Source organism: Anabrus simplex, chromosome 3 (assembly GCF_040414725.1).
Source record: "Anabrus simplex isolate iqAnaSimp1 chromosome 3, ASM4041472v1, whole genome shotgun sequence".
Classification (NCBI taxonomy): Eukaryota; Metazoa; Arthropoda; class Insecta; order Orthoptera; family Tettigoniidae; genus Anabrus; species Anabrus simplex.
The window spans coordinates 84,026,308-84,047,792 of record NC_090267.1 but is presented as its reverse complement, the minus strand read 5'-3'; the positions used below and the strand labels follow the sequence as shown (position 1 = coordinate 84,047,792).

Here is a 21,485-nt window from a genome sequence, read left to right as displayed (position 1 = left end):
TGTCAGGCTATACTCCACACAGACAAGGTAGAGAAGTTGCCTATATAACAAGTGGAGCCAGCAAAAGTTCGGCTACTCTTTGTCTCCACTCGCACATTAAACAGTGCCGCTCCCACGATGCACGGGAAGCGTAGCCTCGCGTTCGATTCTTAGTGAGGTCAAGGATTTTTTTTTTACCTCGATGTGAGGGCTGGTTCAATATCTACTCAGCCTACGTGAGAACAACTGAGGAGGTATCTGACGGTGAGATAGCGGCTGCAGTCTAGAAAGTTAAGAGGATTCTCCGCGCTGACCACGTGTCACCTCGAAAACCACACACCATTCGGCTGCGTTTTCATTTTTTAGTTTTACAATTTGCTTTACGTCGCACCGACACAGATAGGTCTTATGACGACGATAGGATAGGAGAGGTCTAGGAACGGAAAGGAAGTGACGGTGGCCTGAATCAAGGTACAGCCTCAGCATTTTCCTGGTGTGAAAATGGGAAACCACGGAAAACCATCTTCAGGCATGCCAGCAGTGGAGTTCGAACCCATTATATCCCAAATGCAATTGATAGGAATGTGAACCAAACGGCGAGACCACTTGCTCGGTGGTATGTTAAACAGTTTGCTTCATTCAATTTTCAATTTTTGAGAAATTACATGAGACAAAAGTTTTAGGAAGTTATTTCAAATCCGACTGCAATCTTTTCACGGCCGGAGATACTGACAACATTCCAGTATCAACTGAAAGTAAACCTTGCTGGGAGATCATTGCTCTTGGCATTGTCTTCTTCTTGGCAAGATAGTGCACCATTCTTGGATCACGTAGCACATAACATTAGCAGGTTGCTCAATTCGCACCAGAATGATGGAAAGTAGGGCGGACTTCTGGGTGGACCTAGTCGAGGCTCGTGTAGTTTCGGTTGTGCTGCAGTAACACTTTCTCGGTGAACATGGCGGCAGGTATAAGACCGCGAGGTCTACCAGCACCTACTCATTGACAGTTGAGCATCTGTGGCCGACAGTCATGAAATTCCTCGCGTTACTGGTGAGTTCAATAGACCTATTGTTACGATCTTAGTGTTGGATGTTCTGGTGACTCCTGTGTGCTGTGAGTGATTATTTATGATAAACGACGTACAGTTGTTCAAACGTTAACATGTACACACGCAAAATAACATCACTTGTTTAATAATAATAATAATAATAATAATAATAATAATAATAATAATAATAATAATAATAAAACTATTTTTTATTATATCCCACTACTTTTTCGGTTTTCGGAGACGCCGAGGTGCCGGAATTTGGTCGCCCGGGCGTTCTTTTACTTTCCATCTTGGGCTCAGAAAGCCAGCGCCTTAACCGTCTGAGCCACTCAGCTCGGCAACTTCAGTTGTTGAAAATCAATACCAAGGCTTTTTGCGGATAATGTTATTCTCTATAGAGTAATAAATAAGTTACACGATTGTGAGCAACTGCAAAATGTTCCCCACAATGTTGTGAGATGGACAATATGATGATAAACGTGCTTAAAGGTCAGGTTGTAAGTTTTAATTACTGAGTTGACGGGTTGAAAGTTCTTCATGGGGATCACTGTAAGTAACCAGGTGTTAATATAAGGAAAGATCTTCATTGAATGAATCACATAAAGTATACCAATCTCTGCACATGGCTATGAGGCCATTTAGCGGTTGCAGTAAGGATGTAAAGGAGAGGGCATATAAGTCGCTGGTAAGACCCCAAATTGAGTATGTTTCCAGAGTATGGGACCCTCACCAGGATTACCTGATTCAAGAACTGGAAAAAATCCCAAGGAAAAACACCTCGATTTGTTCTGGGTGATTTCCGACAAAAGAGTAGCGTTACAATAATGTTGCAAAGTATGGGTTGGGAAGAATTGCGAGAAAGGTGACGAGCAGCTCGACTAAGTGGTATGTTCCGAGCTGTCAGTGGAGAGATGGCGTGGAATGACATTAGTAGACGAATACGTTTGAGTGGCGTCTTTAAAAGTAGGAAAAATCATAATATGAAGATAAAATTGGAATTGAAGACGACTAATTGGGGCAAATATTCGTTTATAGGAAGAGGAGTTAGGGTTTGGAATAATTTATCAAGGGAGATGTTCAATAAATTTCCAAATTCTTTGCAATTAAGAAAAGAATAGGTAAACAACAGATATAGAATCTGTCACCTGAGCTGCCCTAAATGCAGATCAGTGTTGATTGATTGATTGATTGATTGATTGATTGATTGATTGATTGATTGATTGATTGATTGATTGATTGATTGATTGATTGATTGATTGATTGATTGATTGATTGATTGATTGATTGATTGATTGATTGATTGATTGATTGATTGATTGATTGATTGATTGATTGATTGATTGATTGATTGATTGATTGATTGATTGATTGATTGATTGATTGATTGATTGATTGATTGATTGATTGATTGATTGATTGATTGATTGATTGATTGATTGATTGATTGATTGATTGATTGATTGATTGATTGATTGATTGATTGATTGATTGATTGATTGATTGATTGATTGATTGATTGATTGATTGATTGATTGATTGATTGATTGATTGATTGATTGCAACAATAAGTTAGCCGTTGTCCTTATTTTCACAGTATTTTTGTTGAGGTCGTTATTTCTGTGAGGGTTTTGAAATGCGATGGCTCCTTGTCGTTGGTTTTCAGTTTATGAAATAAAGTCTATGTGACGAAATTCTGGCACCATGGTTTCTATCAGTAACTGAAGATTCGTTAAACTATTAACTTCTTCGTGTTCGTTTTCTTAAAGTAAATCCCAGTTATCTGGAATTGGCATTATTGTGAGTGAAGCCCAGTTTCATGGTCAGATGCCCTTTCTGACGCCAACGCTACGAAGAGGGATGTAGGCTATTATCTATTTCGTGTTTCTGTGGTGACTTGTAGTGTATGGTATAACTAACACAACGACAGAGTACATGCATGCGCTATAAGTTACGACTTTGACGTAAGAACTCATTCTACGACCATTTTCTACCCTGCTCCGGTAGTCAACGTAAATGCCTTTCATCGTCTATTAACAATCTACCCTAATCGCATAAGACGCCGGTGCGGCTTTCGCTTTCTCTAGGTCTACATAAACATAACTTCCATTCCCCTGGTAGCATTTTTCAATCACACGTATTGAAAATCTGGTCCTGACAGCCCCTCTGTGGTCTGAAACCACACCGATATTCGTCCAACTTACTCTTTACCATCGATCGCACGTGCTGAGAGCTTGTCTTATCTATGTATTTCCCCTTCTCTCACCTTGTCCTTAATGGATTCGTTGTTCATTCATTTTAATAGCTTGGAAATTATTTGATCGTGAGCTGGTTAAAAACAAGGCAAATAATGTTACTGACTTCACGTCTCGCTGACTACGTGTACTTTCACGGTTTTCGTAGGGGCCTGAGCTGGTTTACTATGGGATTATACCTCAAGGGTAGGGGAAGGATTTTTGGACACTACTAGGTTAGAGTGCGGACGTATTTAAGCAAGTCGCAAGTATCCTCCAGCCCACACATTGATTCTTCAGTGAGATTTCCATAAATACATATTAGGGATGTGGACTACCAGAACCCCTAAAATGTATGTAGCACACCTACGTAACTGCAGAGCGGGCTAGATGATCTAGATGGGTCTTCACCGGCTGCCGGAGTAGTGGTGTCTGCACTATTGACCAGCATGTTTTCGAACTCTCCCCCAAGTTGGTGGTTATCCGTGACTGGGAGGGAGGACTTTTCTGTTTTGTTTAATTCAATCTACTCATTCATCCACTCAATCATTCATTCACTCATTCATTAATGAATGCTCTCTCCCCAGTTGGTGGCATTCCGTGGCTGGGTGAGAAGAGTGTTTATGCAGCCATTCATGCACGAATATAATTCAATCGTGAAATCATTCATTCAGAATTCAAGCAGTCGATCATTCCCCTTTTTATTACAGAAATGCAGTCTATTCATTCATCCACAAAAATACAGTAGTTTACTTCTTTCTGACTGTCGGCAGCCCTGAAGATGGTTTCCCGTGGTTTCCCATTTTCACACCAGGAAAATGCTGGGACTGTACCTTAATTAAGGCCGCGGCCGCTTCCTTCCCATTGCTAGGACTTTCCTATCCTTTCGTAGCCATAAGCTATCTGTGTCGGTGCGACGTAAAGCCAATTGAAAAAAAAAAAAAACATCTCGGAAACAAAATATGTGCAATGAGTAGGATATGAATATTAGCATTTCCAAGACTAAATTGATACAGAAGGGAAGCAACCAAAAACAATTGAATGTCAGATCTGGAACAGGTTGACCATTTTACGTACTTAGGTTGTGGTGGGGTTTTTTAATTTTACAATTTGCTTTACGTCACACCGATACAGATAAGTCTTATGGCGACGATGGGATAGGAAAGGGCTATGGCTGGGAATAAAGCGACCGTAGCATTAATTAAGGTGTGAAAATGGGAAACCACGGAAAACCAACTTCAGGACTGCCAACAGTGGGATTCGAACCCGCTATATCCCGAATGCAAGCTGCATGTGGCCACTTGCTCGGTGATGTGATGTGTATTCTCGCAGGATGGCAGTATAGTAAGTGAGGTCTGGTAAAGCTCGCAGTTGCGATCAGCAGTATTCTCCCGGACGAAACAATCTTTACATCGGTCTGTTTTCAGAACAACGTTGTTTTACGGGAATGAAAGCTGGGTGGACTCAGGATGTCTTATTCATAAGTTAGAAATAACAGACATGAAAGTAGCGAGAATTATTGCTAGTATAAACCGGTGGGAACAATGGCAGAAGGGTACTCGGAATGAGGAGATAAAGGCTAAGGTAGGAATGAATTGGATGAAGTAGGAAAGAAAGATCACAATATGAAAATAGAGTTGGAATTCAAGAGGACAAATTTGGGCAAATATTCTTTTACTGGAAGGGTAGTTAGGGATTAGAATAACTTAAGGGATATGTTCAATTTACCCGGAGGCCCCGGGTTCGATTCCCGGCCAGGTCAGGGATGTTCACCTGGACCTGAGGGCTGGTTCGAGGTCCACTCAGCCTACATGATTAGAATTGAGGAGCTATCTGACGGTGAGATAGCGGCCCCGGTCTAGAAAGCCAAGAATAACGGCCGAGAGGATTCGTCGTGCTGACCACACGACACCTCTTAATCTGCAGGCCTTCGGGCTGAGCAGCGGTCGCTTGGTAGGCCAAGGCACTTCAAGGGCTGTAGTGCCATGGGGGGATATGTTCAATAAATTTCCAATTTCTTTGAAATTATTGAAGAAAAAGCTAGGAAAACAACAGATAGGGAATCTGCCACCTGGGCGACTGCCGTAAATGCAGATCAGGGTTGATTGATTGATTGATTGATTGATTGATTGATTGATTGATTGATTGATTGATTGATTGATTGATTGATTGATTGATTGATTGATTGATTGATTGATTGATTGATTGATTGATTGATTGATTGATTGATTGATTGATTGATTGATTGATTGATTGATTGATTGATTGATTGATTGATTGATAAATCGGCTTAAGTGGTAGGGTCATGTGAAGCGAGTGGGGGAAGATAGGCTACCTAGGAGAATAATGGTCTCGATCAATGAGGGTTAGAGAGGTATGGTTGTAGTTTGAGTGCTCAGCCTGGAGATTGGTTTGGACCTCAACAGCTTCGCTATCAGCTGTCACAGGTGGTCCAGGCATCACTGAAGAGGCATAGAGGGAGGCCAAGACGACGATGGTTAGACTCAGTTTCTAACGATCTAAAGATATTGAACTAAACGAGACCGGAGAGCTTGTTACAAGTGGAGGCCTGTGGTGGCGTTTGGTAAATTCACACAGGCTTGTAGACTGGACGCTGAAAAGCATAACACACTATAATATATGTTCACGTCCAGGTGCCCGTATCCATTTCATAGCTCTCAATTTTAATTTTCTGGTGGACAACTTGTGATATCGACGTAAAGTGTCAGTGGTACATATTAACAAATGTTTGGAGAGTGAACCAGTTCGAAGACCTGTCTTATGCAACTCTGCGAGGGACATTATTATAGCCACGGGTGCGGCCACTTTCTAACTACGAAATCATATCGTTTACTATTTCCAATCTGGAGTCACTGGTGTGTTGCTGCCGCAGGCACGAGCCGGTTTCATTTCCAGCTGGCCTTGAAACAGTTACTCGACTTTTAGTTTTATTTCTGCTCTTATTTTTGCATTCCCGAGTGTCCGACAGCTGAGACCTTCAAGAGTAATGAGGATCGCGTCATCAATTGGGATTTTCCGTTTATCGTGTTTTCCCCCACCTGAAGGAGTATATTACATCCTCGTACACACCAGATTTTTTTCTTCTTCTCCACCGTTCCCTTCTGCCTCCTGGCCGGCAGTAGTCGGATCGAACTAACAGGCGCCAAACCACCGTTTAGTGAAAATGTACACAAATGTACAGGCCACCATCTACTGTAAGAAAAATATGCATTACCGAGCAAGTAGCTGCGCGGTTTGCGTACGGAGCTATCAGCTTGCATTCAGGAGATAGTGGATTCGATCCCCCATTGCCGGCAGCCCTGGAGATGGTTCTCGTCGTTTCCCATTTCCACAAAGACAATTGCTGGAGCTGTACCTTAATTAAAACCACGGCCGCTTCCTTCTGACTCCTTGCCCTTACCTATCCCTTAGGCGCTATAAGACCTGTCTGCGTCGGTGTGACATAAAGCAAAATTGTTTCTTTAAGAAAAGTATGTATTCCGTTTGTGCTGCGAGTGATTGACGTCCTGAACTTCAAACTTTCACTTATTGTTCATTTTAGCTTTCTTTAACGATCGTTCCTTTACCACTATAAAATGAAAGTAATCAATTTAATGAGAAGCTTGGCTCTATTACTCAGAATCTAATCAACTAATACGATATACTAAATATTAATTACTATCTGTGCTTGGCAATACACGGGTGTCCTAATTGCAAACTTCGTTTTAGCACATTAAAATTCTTTCCATGGTTCGCAGCCACTACATGATTCTATCCAATTTTCACAGACTTAGGACTGACTACACATTGTAGGTACCGCATATATGAGTAAAGACGAGGGATCAGAGATAAGGCTTTCTGCGGATGATGTTATTCTGTACAGAGTAATAAATAAGTTACAAGATTGTGAGCAACTGCAAAATGACCTCGATAATGTTGTGAGATGGACAGCAGGCAAAGGTATGATGATAAACGGGGATAAAGTTAGAGATGGACAGCAGGCAAAGGTATGATGATAAACGGGGATAAAGTCAGGTTGTGAGTTTCACAAATAGGAAAAGTTCTCTCAGATTTGATTACTGCTTTGATCATGGCAGATGCCGCCCACCCTCATCGGAGGGTCTGCCTTACAAGGGCTGCACTCGGCTAGAAATAGCCACACGAAATTAAAAAAACTGCTTTGATGGGGTGAAAGTTTCTTATGGGGATCACTGTACGTCTCTAGGTGTTAAAATAAGGACTTCACTGGGGTAATCACATAAATGGGATTGTAAATAAAGGTTACAGATCTCTGCACATGGTTATGAGGGTGTTTAGGGGTTGTAGTAAGGATATAAAGGAGAGGGCATATAAGTCTGTGGTAAAACCCCAACTAGAGTACCGTTCCAGTGTATGGGATCCTCACCAGGATTACTTGATTCAAAAACTGGAAAAAAATCCAAAGAAAAGCAGTTCAATTTGTTCTGGGTGATCTCCGAGAAAAGAGTAGCGTTACAAAAATGTTGCAAAGGTTAGGCTGGCAGAACTTGGGAGAAAGGTGACGAGTTGCTCGATTAAGTGGTATGTTCGGAGCTGTCGGTGGAGAGATGGCGTGGAATGACATTAGTAGACGAATACGTTTGAGTGGTGTCTTTAAAAGTAGGAAAGATCACAATATGAAGATAAAGTTGGAATTCAAGAGAACAAATTGGGGCAAATATTTGTTTATATGAAGGGGAGTTAGGGATTGGAATAACTTACCAAGGGAGATGTTCAATAAATTTCCAATTCCATTGCAATTATTTAAGAAAAGGCTACGAAAACAACAGATAGAGAATCTGCCACCTGGGCGACTGCCCTAAATGCAGATCAGTAGTGACTGATAGATTGATGTTAGTCAGTTTGCCAGATTTTCCATTTTTGTTTTTGCAAAGATCTCTTTCTATCACGTACATTTTTCGGAGTGCACTTCTTGTTACGTCGCAGCGTTATGAAGGTATCTTCTTAAAATAATTCCAATCCTTTAATAGTTCTCTGGCCCAATGAAAATGCATAAAATCATATCAAAATACAATCTTATTCAACGATTAATTCAGAACCAATGTTTCGCAATCACTTTTTGTACAGTGATTTATGAAAATAGCAGTATTGGTGCTTCTGATTGTTAAAAGAAGTCGCCTAAGGAGCAACTGTCTTTGCTTCTGATTGTTAAAAGAAGTCGCCTAAGGAGCAACTGTCTTATCACCAAGACCCGGATTCTTATGTAGCGGTAATTACACATTTCATTCCTTTACCATTAGACAACAAAAAATCAAAAATGTTGGCGAATTGTGGTTCTGGTATAGTTATACTTGGATTACAATTTACGTGTTTATACATACTCTTAATAATATTACACATTTTACACATTATGCGAACAATATAGCATTTTTGTACATATAAGCGATATCAACTTCATTTAGTAATGTTTATTTTTTTAAATGTCGTGGCATAAAGACAACAGGAAATCAGCTACAACAATACTTCTTCTTTATCTGTTTACCCTCCAGGGTCGGTTTTGCCCTTGGACTCAGCGAGGGATCCCACCTTTACCGCCTCAAGGGCAGTGTCCTGGAGCTTCAGACTCTGGGTCGGGGATACAACTGGGAATGATGACCAGTACCTCGCCCAGGCGGCCTCACCTGTTATGGTGAACAGGGGACTTGCGGGGGGATGGGAAGATTGGAAGGGAGAGCCAAGAAAGAGGGAACGAAGCGGCCGTGACTTTAAGTTAGGTACCATCCCGGCATTTGCCTGGAGGAGAAGTGAGAAACCACGGCAAACCACTTCCAGGATGGCTGAGGTGGGAATCGAACCCCCATCTACTCACTTGACCTACCAAGGCTGAGTGGACCCCGTTCCAGCCCTCCGGGAATCGAACCCGGCCTTCCGGGGGTGACAGCTAATCACACTAACCACTACACCACAGAGGCGGACCTACAACAATACATTGTGTAAAATATCCCGCTATTTTCAGTGCAGCCCGCCTAGTGGCCATGTCAAGTCTGTTGGTCTACGCCGTCGTGGTTAGCCGGTCGAGTCCCGTTGGTCGAAATATGATTCACCATCAGAATGTTAGTCGGCAGGAGACGTAGTGGTACACAATTCCTAAGCACTAAATTGCGTGCCAAATGTCTGGACTAAATTCCAAACCTCTCCATTGTGTTCTTATGCAGTGGGGCCGGAGACGTTAAGCCTTGAGTAGACCCCTTGGTGCTATTTGATAGGAGTAGGCTATGTGCCGGCACCGGGTTCCACACCATTCCTTTCTGCTAACATATATCACGCCATTCATTTCATCTCTTTAACTCATCTGGTGAAGTTTACGTCAGGAAAGTCATTCGGTAGTAAAACCTCGCTACGAGGATTCATCTCACTTCATATCCGATCCGCGACCGAGCTCGATAGCTGCAGTCGCTTAAGTGCGGCCAGTATCCAGTATTCGGGAGATAGTAGGTTCGAACCCCACTATCGGCAGCCCTGAAAATGGTTTTCTGTGGTTTCCCATTTTCACACCAGGCAAATGCTGGGTCTGTACCTTAACTAAGGCCACGGCCGCTTCCTTCCCACTCCTAGCCATTTCCAGTCCCATCGTCGCCATAAGACCTATCTGTGTCGGTGCGACGTAAAGCAACTAGCAAATATATATATCCGATCCCGTGGAAAAACGGGACAAGGAGTGCATATACACTCCGCAATTTACAGAGTATAACATTATTTTTATAAATCTGAACTATTTTGAATATGCCCTTAATTTGTCTACACTTACTGTCAAAATAGAAAACAGCAGGCTACGTAAATTATCTGCCTGCAGACATTTCTTGATGGGTGCAGTACTTTTGCATCCATCTCTTGGCACGGTTCAGAGTAAAGCGTAGCTTCCACTGACGTCCGAGCCTCATCCATGTCTGTGACAATATGGAAGCTGCTGGGGTATGGGTGGTGCTGAGTAATGACATTCGGAGCACAACTAGTGTCTGAGTGTTGTGAAAGGTGTTGCTCATAGGGTTAGTCGTGCTGCAATAGCACCATCTGGCCGAGTGAGGAAAGCAATGGCAAACTACCTCACACTTCATCTTGCCTAGTACGTCCCATTTTGGTGCTGCCACTGGTTTTTGTGGCTTTCCTATAACGATATAGCCTTTGGTGATGCTATTTGAGGATCCAACCAGCCTCTGGGTTGATGACCTAACAGACAGACATGTAAATTATCTAAAGCAACAACAATAACTTTGTCCTAAAACACTGAGGAATTTTAAACAAATGTATTGTCTCGTATCATAACCATAAGTCGTAATAAAAGGAATAAACGAGCATTTTGAAGATTTAATGCTTTAATACTATTACATATTTTATGATTATTACGCATTAATTACATATTTCTCTGACATTTACTACATTTTTATGCACATATTTTGCACTTGATATTACATAAACCGAGCTCGATAGCTGCAGTCGCTTAAGTCCGGACAGTATCCAGTATTCGGGGGATAGTGGGTTCGAATCCCACTGTCGGCAGCCCTGAAGATGATTTTCCGTGGTTTTGCATCTTCACACCAGGCAAATGCTGGGGCTGAGCCTTAATTAAGGCCACGGCCACTTCCTTCCAATTGCTAGCCCTTTCCTATCCCATCGTCGCCATAAGACCTATCTGTGTTGGTACGACGGAAAGCAACTTGTAAAAAGAAAGATATTACATAAAAATCCGGACCCAATGTATCACTCGTACTTTAATTGTAACCCCCCAAGTTTTAAAATAACCCTACAAATTGCTTTGATATCCTGATAAGGAAGCCAAGGATTCCATCAACGTTTTATTAACCGACAGGGATGCATAGCGATTGGTCGCTTCATCGGGTCGATACAACCACTTCGCGCCACTCCAGAATTCAGTCTGTCATGCCAGTTCCGGTCAGTTCCTCAGTACTTCGCAGTTTCACTGACCATCTGTTCCCACTCGACCCATTGAGAGTCTTTTCTTCTCGTTACCTCAAACACTTGTGCAGCTTTCCTTTCAGAATCCTTACGAACCAGGTGACCAATGACCACTGCAAATGATACCCCGAACTCTTTGTTCTGTATCCTATCCCTCCTCGTCTTTTCAACGTGGGTATTTCATTTCTGAGCATTATCCTGCTGTCATGCTTCTTTGGTCTGATCCAAGTTTCTGTCTTATATAACACAGTGGGAATAAACATAAGGTTAATAATAATAATAATAATAATAATAATAATAATAATAATAATAATAATAATAATAATAATAATATGCAAGCGAATGTCTGGCATTAAACTATAATTCAGATAAACTAGAAATACTAGAAAGGCGAATCATGAGGAAAATATTAGGCCCACAAAACACAGCAGAAGGTTGGAAATTACGAAGTAATGCTGAAATATATCAAAAAAATAGAAAATATATCAGATGTAATGAGGATAAGGAGACTTATGTTTTTTGGACATTTATATCGAATGCAAGATAGTAGATTAACCAGTAAGATTTTCAGATATTTGTGGGGTAAGAAATCAACGACAAGCTGGGTCAATGAAGTAAGAAAGGATTTAGAAAAAACAATATAACAACAGAAGAAATAAATAATAGAGAAGGCTTTCGGGAAAAAGTATTGAAAACAGAAGGATTCCAAGGTAGGAAAGTAAAAAATACTGGTTCAAAGTGGTCTGAAGACAGAAAGAAGAAACATAGTGAACAGATGAAAGCGTACTGGAAGAAAAGGAAATAACAAAGAAGAAGGAATTGAAATTGGCACGTAGTCCTCTGGTGGCCCATTCGAAAGAATAATAATAATAATAATAATAATAATAATAATAATAATAATAATAATAATCGTGTGACCCCAGCTATCACATGCAGACATTTAGACAGCCCTGAAGATGGTTTACAGCGGTGTCCCATTTTCACACCAGGCAAATTAAGGCAACGGCCGCTTCCTTCCCACTCCTACCCCTTTCCTGTCCCGTCATCACCATAAAACCTGTCTGTATCTTAAACCAATTTGTAAATAAATAAATAAATACATAAATAAATAAATAAATAAATAAATAAATAAATAAATAAATAAATAAATAAAACACGTGTTTCTAACAATTCACGCCGTACTGTAGTTTAAAACGTCGTGAACGATTATTTTTTAGATCAATAATCAACTATCTTTAATCCTTAAATATCGAGTTATATTATCATCCTGTAGCTGCATTTGTAATATATTAGAAGAGAGTTCAAAGGTAGGAAAGGAAGCAAAATCTTCACCAGTAATTTGTCTCGCTACATACGGCATAATCCCAAAAGGCTATCAAGTGTAGAAGTGCTGTTTACGGAAATATGTCATTGTGAGGTCACGGTAAGTAATTACAGACTCCGCTAACATTTCAATACAAAGTAGTTACTTGGAAAGTGGGTGAAGGCCATATTCTAATTCTACGGCGTCAGTGAAGGAAGTTGGTGCATTCAATTCATTAAGCTTTGTCCCTCCTACTGTATCTTCCCCACCGTACCTCGATCTTGCAGATACAAGAAGGTCTCCACAAGGTGATGAAAATCAGGAGATTTCTCGGGAGGCAGGTGATTTGGGGATTAAGTGTTGAATACATCATTCGACCGAGTGGATCGCCTCGGCAATTTACTTTACATACGGTACTCTACAAGTAACTATAACCGCTGGAATCCACCACCTCTGATTCAGTAGTTCCCACTATGGTAAAAGCACAAGAGTAGAAACGTTTGAATACAGACCATGGGCGCCCGCAGGATCTTTTCCAGGGGGGGGGGGCATATTAACAATTTTCTTGAATATAAAAACCAATATAACGTCAGCAACATTCAATTGTTTACAGAAACTTCCAGTTATAACATATGCTACATGACTGTCAGTAATTTCAGTTTATGAAATAATCTGGTATGATATTAAACAATTGAACATCAACATCTTTAGAATTCCAGGGGGGGGGGCAAGTGCCCCCCCTTGCCCCCCTTGCGGGCGCCCATGATACAGACTGAGGATTTATCAAGATATCCTCAAATGTCCTCAAAAGTCACCCTACGGCGGAATTATTTGAATAGAATAGAATAGAATAGAATAGAATAGAATAGAATAGAATAGAATAGAATGGAATAGAATAGAATAGAATAGAATAGAATAGAATTGTTTCGTATGGGAAGATTAAGGCCATTAGGCTTTCTCTTCCCTCTTTCTTTCTGAATCTGTTTGCCCTCCAGGGTTGGTTCTTCCCTCGGATTCAGCGAGGGTCTCCACATCTACCACCTCAAGGGCAATGTCCTGGAGCGTGATACTTTGAGTCGGGGATACAACTGGGAAGGAGGACCAGTTACTCGCCCAGGCTGCCTCAGCTGCTATGCTGAACAGGGGCCTTGTGGGGGGAGAGGGGGAATCGGAAGACTGGAAGGGATAAACAAGGAAGAAGGAAGGAAGCGGTCGTGGCCTTTAGTTAGGTACCATCCCGGCATTTGCCCTGAGGAGAAGAGGGAAACCACGGAAAACCACTTCGAGAATGGCTGAAGAGGGAATCGAATCCCCCTATAGTCAGTTGACCTCCCGAGGCTGAGAGGATCTCGTTCCAGCCCTCGTACCACTTTTCAAATTTCTTGGCAGAGCCGAGAATCGAACCCGAAACTCCGGAGATGGCAGGTAATAACATTAACACAACACCGACTATAGTATTCACGAAATGATAACTTAGCTAATTTCTATCACAATGAAATCATTAATTATTATCCTTAATAAAAATAGTTTGTTTATATACAGTGTACACCTTGAAGAAAGGCTCACATACAATATTTACATAACAAACGAACAACTAGTTGTAGATATTGGTGATAACGTTGACAGAAAGTAACAGGTGAGGCGCTCTGTCAGAGACAGGTAGTGTGCTCGTTGTAATTCTCAGGCAAAAGTTTTAGGGAAAAGTCAGGCAGTGTACAATAAAACCACTGCAATTGATAACTCTATTTGATTGCTGGAGAATGTACAGTATTGTGCCGGTAAGAATATTTGTCAATTTATGCGGTGTAGAGATAGCGCGCCTGCCTCCTACCCGGTGGCCCCGGGTTTTTTTCCCGGCCAGGTCGGGGATTTTTACCTGGATCTCAGGGCTGGTTTGAGGTACACTCAGCCTACGTAATTACAATTGAGAAGCTATCTGCAGGTGAGATGGTGGCTCCCCGTCTAGGAAGCCAAGAATAACGGCCAAGAGGATTGGTCTTGCTGACCACACGACACCTCATAATCTGCAGGCCTTCGGGCTGTTGCGCCATGGGGTTTGGTTTAATGCATTCTGACAATACATGGTGGGCAAAATAAAACTGGCCCAAAAATATTTATAAGACTGAATTGACCCTTGATAATTAACAGGAGACCGGGCGAGTTGGCCGTGCGCGTAGAGGCGCGCGACTGTGAGCTTGCATCCGGGAGATAGTAGGTTCGAACCCCACTGTCGGCAGCCCTGAAGATGGTTTTCCGTGGTTTCCCTTTTGCACACCAGCCAAATGCTGGTGCTGTACCATAATTAACGCCACGGACGCTTCCTTCCCACTCCTAGCCCTTTCCTATCCCATCGTCGCCATAAGAACCATCTGTGTCGGTGCGATGTAAAGCAGCTTGCGAGGAATGAACAGGAGAACTGCCGATGACAGGAAATGCTGGGTACCGTGATTTCGATGCACCAATTGGTTACTGTCACATGTTTACGCGTGCGCAACTGCGCATTTTTTGTCCCGAGTACGTCGCTGTGTCATTACGTATGAGTGAGTGGAGCAGACGTGTTTAGTGACCAGTTGAATGCAACACAAAATGGTGCTCACGATAAAACAGCGTGTCTTCATTGTCGAGAGTTATGCGAAGCGCAATTCGTGGAAAACCTGTGCGGAATTGTTTGTGCAAGAGTTGAAGACTGGAAGTGTTTTGACAAAATCTCATCAAAGTCTACAATGCAAAACTTAGTGGCTAAATGGCTTGAAATGGGCTCTGTAGTGAACAAAAAACTGTAACTATCCGAAATGAGTTCAAACACCAGAAAACATTGCTCGAGTGAAAGAAAGACCGGAACGAAGTCCGACGAAATCTAAACGCCGTTTAACTGTGCAACTGGGAATTAGTCCGCCAGTGTGGTGTGGTGTAGTGGCTCTGATACGAGGACCCACTCAGCCTCGGGAGGTCAACTGAGTAGAGGTGGGTTCGATTGCCACCTCAGCCATCCTAAAGAGGTTTTCCGTGGTTTCCCACTTTTCCTCCAGGCAAATGCCGGGATGGTACCTTAATTAAGGCCACGGCTGCTTCCTTCCCCCTTCCTTGTCTATCCCTTCCAATCTTCCCACCCCGCACCAAGGCCCCAGTTCAGCATAGCAAGTGAGGCCGCCTGGGCGAGGTACTGGTCATCCTTCCCAGTTGTATCATCCGACCCAATGTCTCACGCTCCAGGACACTGCCCTTGAGGCGGTAGAGTTGGGATCCCTTGCTGAGTCCGAGGGAAAAACCAACCCTGGAGGGTAAACAGATTACAAGAAGAAGTGGGAATGAAGAGATCGTCATGTCGAAACATAATAAAAAAGGACCTGCACCTGAATCCTAAATGTTGCCTATGCTGTTGTCAAAGGGGTGATATAAAAAGGAACAACGCCGGACCCGGTAACGGTGACTGAGCAGGCCCTTCACTTTTTCCTTCAGCCTAATATTAGCTCTGGTGAATTGGTTTCCCCTTCACTTTAGACGAACGGAGCGGTTGAGTATTGAAGATCACTCCACGTAATAATAATACATCGTAATTGCTGTCGGTTACCTCATCATGAAGCCTCCTTCCTGTACGTCGCTACAATGAAAAGTAAAAGAAATAAGTCAGGTGATTACATAAGTAAATAAATCATCCTCATTACTCTTACTTGGGGCTCACTGAGAAAGCAGGTACTCTTGTACATTCCTGACACAAAAGGTGAGCGACTGAACAATCTAAGCCTTCCAGTACAAGCACGATCGAAAGGAAGCAGCACACTTTACATTTTGTATTGAAATATAATTGTAAACGAAGGGTCATCATAATCACATGTATATGTATAACCTGGCAGGCCTAATTTCGAGTATGATAGTGCTACTGTAATTATTAATTATCTGCCCAGTTAACACAATTTAGCTAAAAATCCTCCGTGACATTTTGCACCACAAGTCGATGTCATTACGAAGAGGCTCTACTTCATCGCCGATTAATGCAATAATCTTCGAAGTCATCTATTTAAATTCTGGAATAAATATACCACTTGGACCGCTCCAACTCGTTCTTCAAGAAAGTTTTTTTTTTTTTTTTTTTTTTTACTTCCTTACTTAGGTTGCCGTGCAGGTATTACAAATGGAACCTCGTATTCTGCGCCAAAATAGTGCAGGAGGAAGGTGACAAATGGATAATATCAAGCCCGGCAGAAGAGCGAAATAATGTTAGTGCTATATACTGCTGACTTGATCGTTAAGTTAATGCTACGTTAGTTAACGAGCTTATTATAGAGTTCTGTGAAACGCGATGTACGTAACGCCACGTTAAAATATTAACAAGGTGTTAACTAACGCTCCGTTATCAGACTTTTAACAGTGATTGATGAAACTGGCCCTGAGGTTTCCTCTTCATTCGTAACGGCCTATGGAGGACCACAGGCAGCTTTGTCATGGTTTTGGTTTACTGCTTCTCCTCCCAGAACCTCTTCATCCTCTCTCTCCTTCTCTCCCGTTCTTCAGCGGATATTTTCAGTATCCTCTTCCCTACTGGTGCTTCTCTATGCTATTCCTGTACCTTGCTCTGTCACTGAGCTCTGGCATATTTATTTCTCCAGTTCTCTGTTCCTTCCACCCTGATCCTCATCTCAGTCCAGTCCTTCCGGAGTTCGACAACCCACTTAGTTCCAGTCTTTCATCTCGTCCTACCCGTTAACTCCCATACTTTTCTAGTCATTCTCTCCATGTGCATCCTGATCACATGTCCAGCAAATCTTGAAATTTTGAGTCTTATTTCATCTGAGATTTTCCTCACGTTTCGGTAGAGTTCGTCGCTTGATCTTATTTCCCATTTTTCACCTCCTACTTTTGGTCCCAGTATCTTTCTCAGATTTTTTCTTCTTCCCCAGCTGCTCGGCCCCATGCCTTCCTAGTGTCATTGTCTCGGCCGCGTACAGTACTGCATTCCTCACTGTTGTCTTGCCTGAGCTTTGCGTCTGTTGATAGGTTTCTTTTATTGTACACTTCTCTGGTCGCAAGGTTCCCTTCTTTTATCCCATCGTCAATCCCGTTCCTTCCTGTTACATATTGTCCAAGGTATTTAAACTTTTCTACATTCTGCACGGTGCCTTCTGAGATTTATCTTCACTTTGTACATTGAAATGATGACAGGGACAAAGACGTTCATTGTAAAGAATTCTGTTTTCTAAATCTGATTGCGAGATGTTGAGTTGATTGACATCCGTGTCATCAGCCACCCCACTATGAAATCCAGCATCACTATCGTGTTTTCTTCATCTCTTTACCCTCCAACGTCGGTTTTTCCCTAGGACTCAGCGAGCGATCCCACCTCTACTGCCTCAAGGGCAGTCTCCTGCAGCTTCAGACCCTGGGTCAGGGGATACAACTGGGGAGGATAACCAGTACCTCGCCCAGGTGGCCACACCTGTTATGCTGAACAGAGGCCTTGTGGAGGGATGGAAAAATTGGAAGGGATAGACTAGGAAGAGGGAAGGAAGCGGCCGTGGCCTTAATTAAGGTACCATCCCGGCATTTGCTTGGAGGAGAAATGGGAAACGAAAAACCACTTCCAGGATGGCTGAGGAGGGAATCGAACCCCCCTCCAGTTGACCTCCCGAGGCTGAGTGTACCCCGTTCCAGCACTCGTACCACTTTTCAAATTTCGTGGCAGAGCCGGGAATCGAACCCGGGCCTCCGGGGGTGCCAGCTAATCACACTAACCACTACACCACAGAGGCGGACTTTCACTATCGTAGTACAAAATAAAAATGTCCACCGAGCGAGTGAGCTTGCATTCGGGATATAGAGGGTTCGAACCCCACTCCAGGTAAATGCTGGGACTGTATCTTAATTAAGACCACGGCTGCTTCCTTGCCCCTCCTAGCCCTTTCCTATCCCATCTTCGCCGTAAGGTCTATCTGTGTCGGTGTGACGTAAAACAAATAATAATAAAATAAGAAAGTTCCCTCTATTGTTTGTTGTTCAAAGCACCACCGCTTGCGTCGGGAAGGGTATCCGGCCGTAAAAACATGCCATATAATTTCACCTCACCTCATCCCCGACCCGATATCAACAAACGGCACTAAGGGGTAGATAAATATACAATGTACGTCATTACCATCATCGCATTCTACGGAGTCCATCCGTTATTTTGTGATCTCTCAAAGTTTTCAGAACCTGTTTTTCCATGACGTTAACTTGATCATTCGTTGGGCATAAAATTACAAATTTAGTAAAAGAAATTGAATTCTGATTTGCATTCGAAGGAAAACCAAACTAATCTTGATAATGATATTTTGTCCTATTTCTCCATTGCGGAGTTTTGGGAGTCGTTCGCTGTAGTTGGGATCTATAGCCATTATATTCAAATTTAAGACATAGGAAAGAATATTTAAACGACTGAACACGGGTAGGCAAAAGCCTAAATGTTGAATTCTGATGGCACTGAAGTTCGAAGTGCTTCAAAACTTGTGCAACTAATTTCATTTTCACTTTATCTCCTGTCATTAATGCACTGAAGAAAATGGAAATTGCAACACCCAGAAGGAGTGGTGCTACATTGCTGCAATTGAACACGCAGGACGAGTGTTCGGTTTTGATTCGATGATTACACTTTCAGGTCCCTCTGACCGCAAGTTTGGACAACAATCAATACAGGATGTGCCCACAACGAGCTGCAATACATTGATGAATTCGTCGAGGCATGGAGTCAATAAGGCCCTGGATCGCTTCCTGAGGAATTGTGGCCCATGCTTGCTGCACTGCACGGGTCAGTTGTTCCAGAGTTGTGGGTGGCTGAGGACGGTTGGCCAGTTGTCGACCCATCATGTACCACACATGCTCAATAGGATTGAGGTCCGGAGATCTGGCGGGCCATTCTAAGGTTGTGATGTCGTGGAGAGTTTCTCTGGAGATGCGTGCAGTGTGAACCCGGGCATTGTCCTGCTGAAACATCCCATTAGCAATGTTCGCCATCATAGGGACAGCCACTGGATTGAGTACCCTATCAACGTACTGTCGACCAGTCATAGTGCCCTCAACAAGCACTAAATGTGATTTCACATTAAAGCCAATAGCTCCCTAGACCATAATGCTTGGTGTTGGCCCTGTGTGCCTCTCGACAATAAGATCTGGGCGGCGCCTTTCCCCGGTACGTCGGCGCACACGATTCAGGCGATCACTGCCGGCAAGATAGAAGCGCGATTCATCACTAAAGACGACCATATGCCATTCGTTGACCCACGTCGATCTTATCGACACCAGGCCAGCCTTACACGTCGCTGCTGTGTGGTCAATGGAACACCTTCTGCAGGGACACGGGCTCGTAAGCCAGCTGCACGTAGGCGATTACCAATTGTTTGTTGTGTAACGTGGGGTGCCACAGCTGCTCGAATTTGCGCTGCTGTTGCATGGGGTTCCATCCGGGCCATCCGAATGATGCGGCGATCCTCTCTCACAGTTGTCTGTCGCGCTGGGCCTGTACCAGGTCTACGAGTGTGGGTACCTTCATTTGACCACTGCTGCCATACATGTTGTACCGTAGATGCCTGTCGGCCAACACGTGCAGCGACAGTCCTTAGCGATAATCCAGCCTCACACAGCCCAATTATCCGAGCCCTCTCAAACGGCGACAGTTGTTGATATCGTGCTCTTCTCTGTCGTCGAGGCATGTTTGACTGGGAACACTTCACTGCACAGACTGCAAGTCAACTACGCTACACCAGAGTCCGTATACTGGAGTTGATTCCTCCGCGACCAATCACGTGGGGAGACCTGTAGCAACAATCCAATGGGTCTGAAACTTTGATCGTTTACATACCTATATGGCATCGTTCCATATCTTGAAAATCAACACAAACGACCAATGCCTTCATGGTGTTGCAATTTCCATTTTCTTAAGTGTATGCACATTTTCTAAGTGTATTCCTTCCCTTTTGTTGCAACTCATTTTAGCATTTCAATGAACTCAAATCATAATGCGGTATTCTCGTATTTTCTTCAAATGTCGAACATTGATCAATGATATAGACAGTAACTGGTCTCGAACATTTCTTTGCCAAAGCGATACGGCGGCCACGTGTGTCCGGTGGCTTCGACCCTCGCAGCACATTGATGATGTGGTCTTTTCTGTGCTTGTTGGCTGACACTGATGTTTTCCCAACATGGCGACGGGGGAAAAACCGCAGCTTTAACGAATGCATTGTAGAAGGTGGCGTCATCATGATACTCAGTGTTCAGTTCTAGGGTTGGTGTATTCGATTGCCGGATACTGTGCTGCTGTCTGGACAAATAGTGCCCACACAAATATCGTAGATACTCAACTGAACACCACAATGCGTCTCATCACTGGCACAATCAAATCTACTCCCATACATTGGTTACCAGTGTTAAGTCATATTCCTCCTCCAGATCTCAGACGTAAAGATGTTCTCCTGAGAGAATTCAACAAAATAATGAACAATCCAGAACTGCTGATGCATAATGATATCGATGATGCAAATACTAATCGCCTGCGTTAGCGATAGTAACGGCGACCGCAGCGACGTTGACGTTGACGGTGGCGGTGACGGTGGATGAATACCGTTACATTAGTTGATTTGTCTGTATAGCTGTAATTGATGTACGGAGTGGTAACGCTACGGACACCATTCAAAAGATCCCGGGTTCGATTGCAGAGCCAGCCCTTCCTTTTAGCGTTAAACATGGCGTTTCTAGTTTTCTGAAGCGTGTCTTCCGTCTTTTTTTTTTTTTTTTGAAGGTATCACAAGATTTGTTAAAAGGAAGGTGTGGTCTAAGATAGCACAACTTTAAAGTTTTTTAAGTTGCTTTACGTCGCACTGGCCCAGATAGGTCTTATGGTGACGATGGGATAGGAAAGGGCTAGGAGTAGGAAGGAGGCTGCCGTGGCCTTAATTAAGGTACAGCCCCAGCATTTGCCTGGGGTGGAAACGGGAAA

At 43.0% G+C, this 21,485-nt stretch overlaps 1 protein-coding gene across 1 annotated transcript in view; it reads left to right on the top strand.

Annotated features, from left to right (window-relative positions):
* The first annotated feature begins 945 nt into the window (after positions 1-945).
* LOC136867036 (uncharacterized) overlaps positions 946-21,485 on the top strand; it is a 98,314-nt gene continuing 77,774 nt past the window's right edge. The window contains exon 1 of the mRNA XM_067144133.2: positions 946-1,032. Within this exon, the coding sequence (XP_067000234.2) occupies positions 1,012-1,032 (21 nt within the window). The 5' untranslated portion in view covers positions 946-1,011. The remainder of the gene's footprint in view (positions 1,033-21,485) is intronic.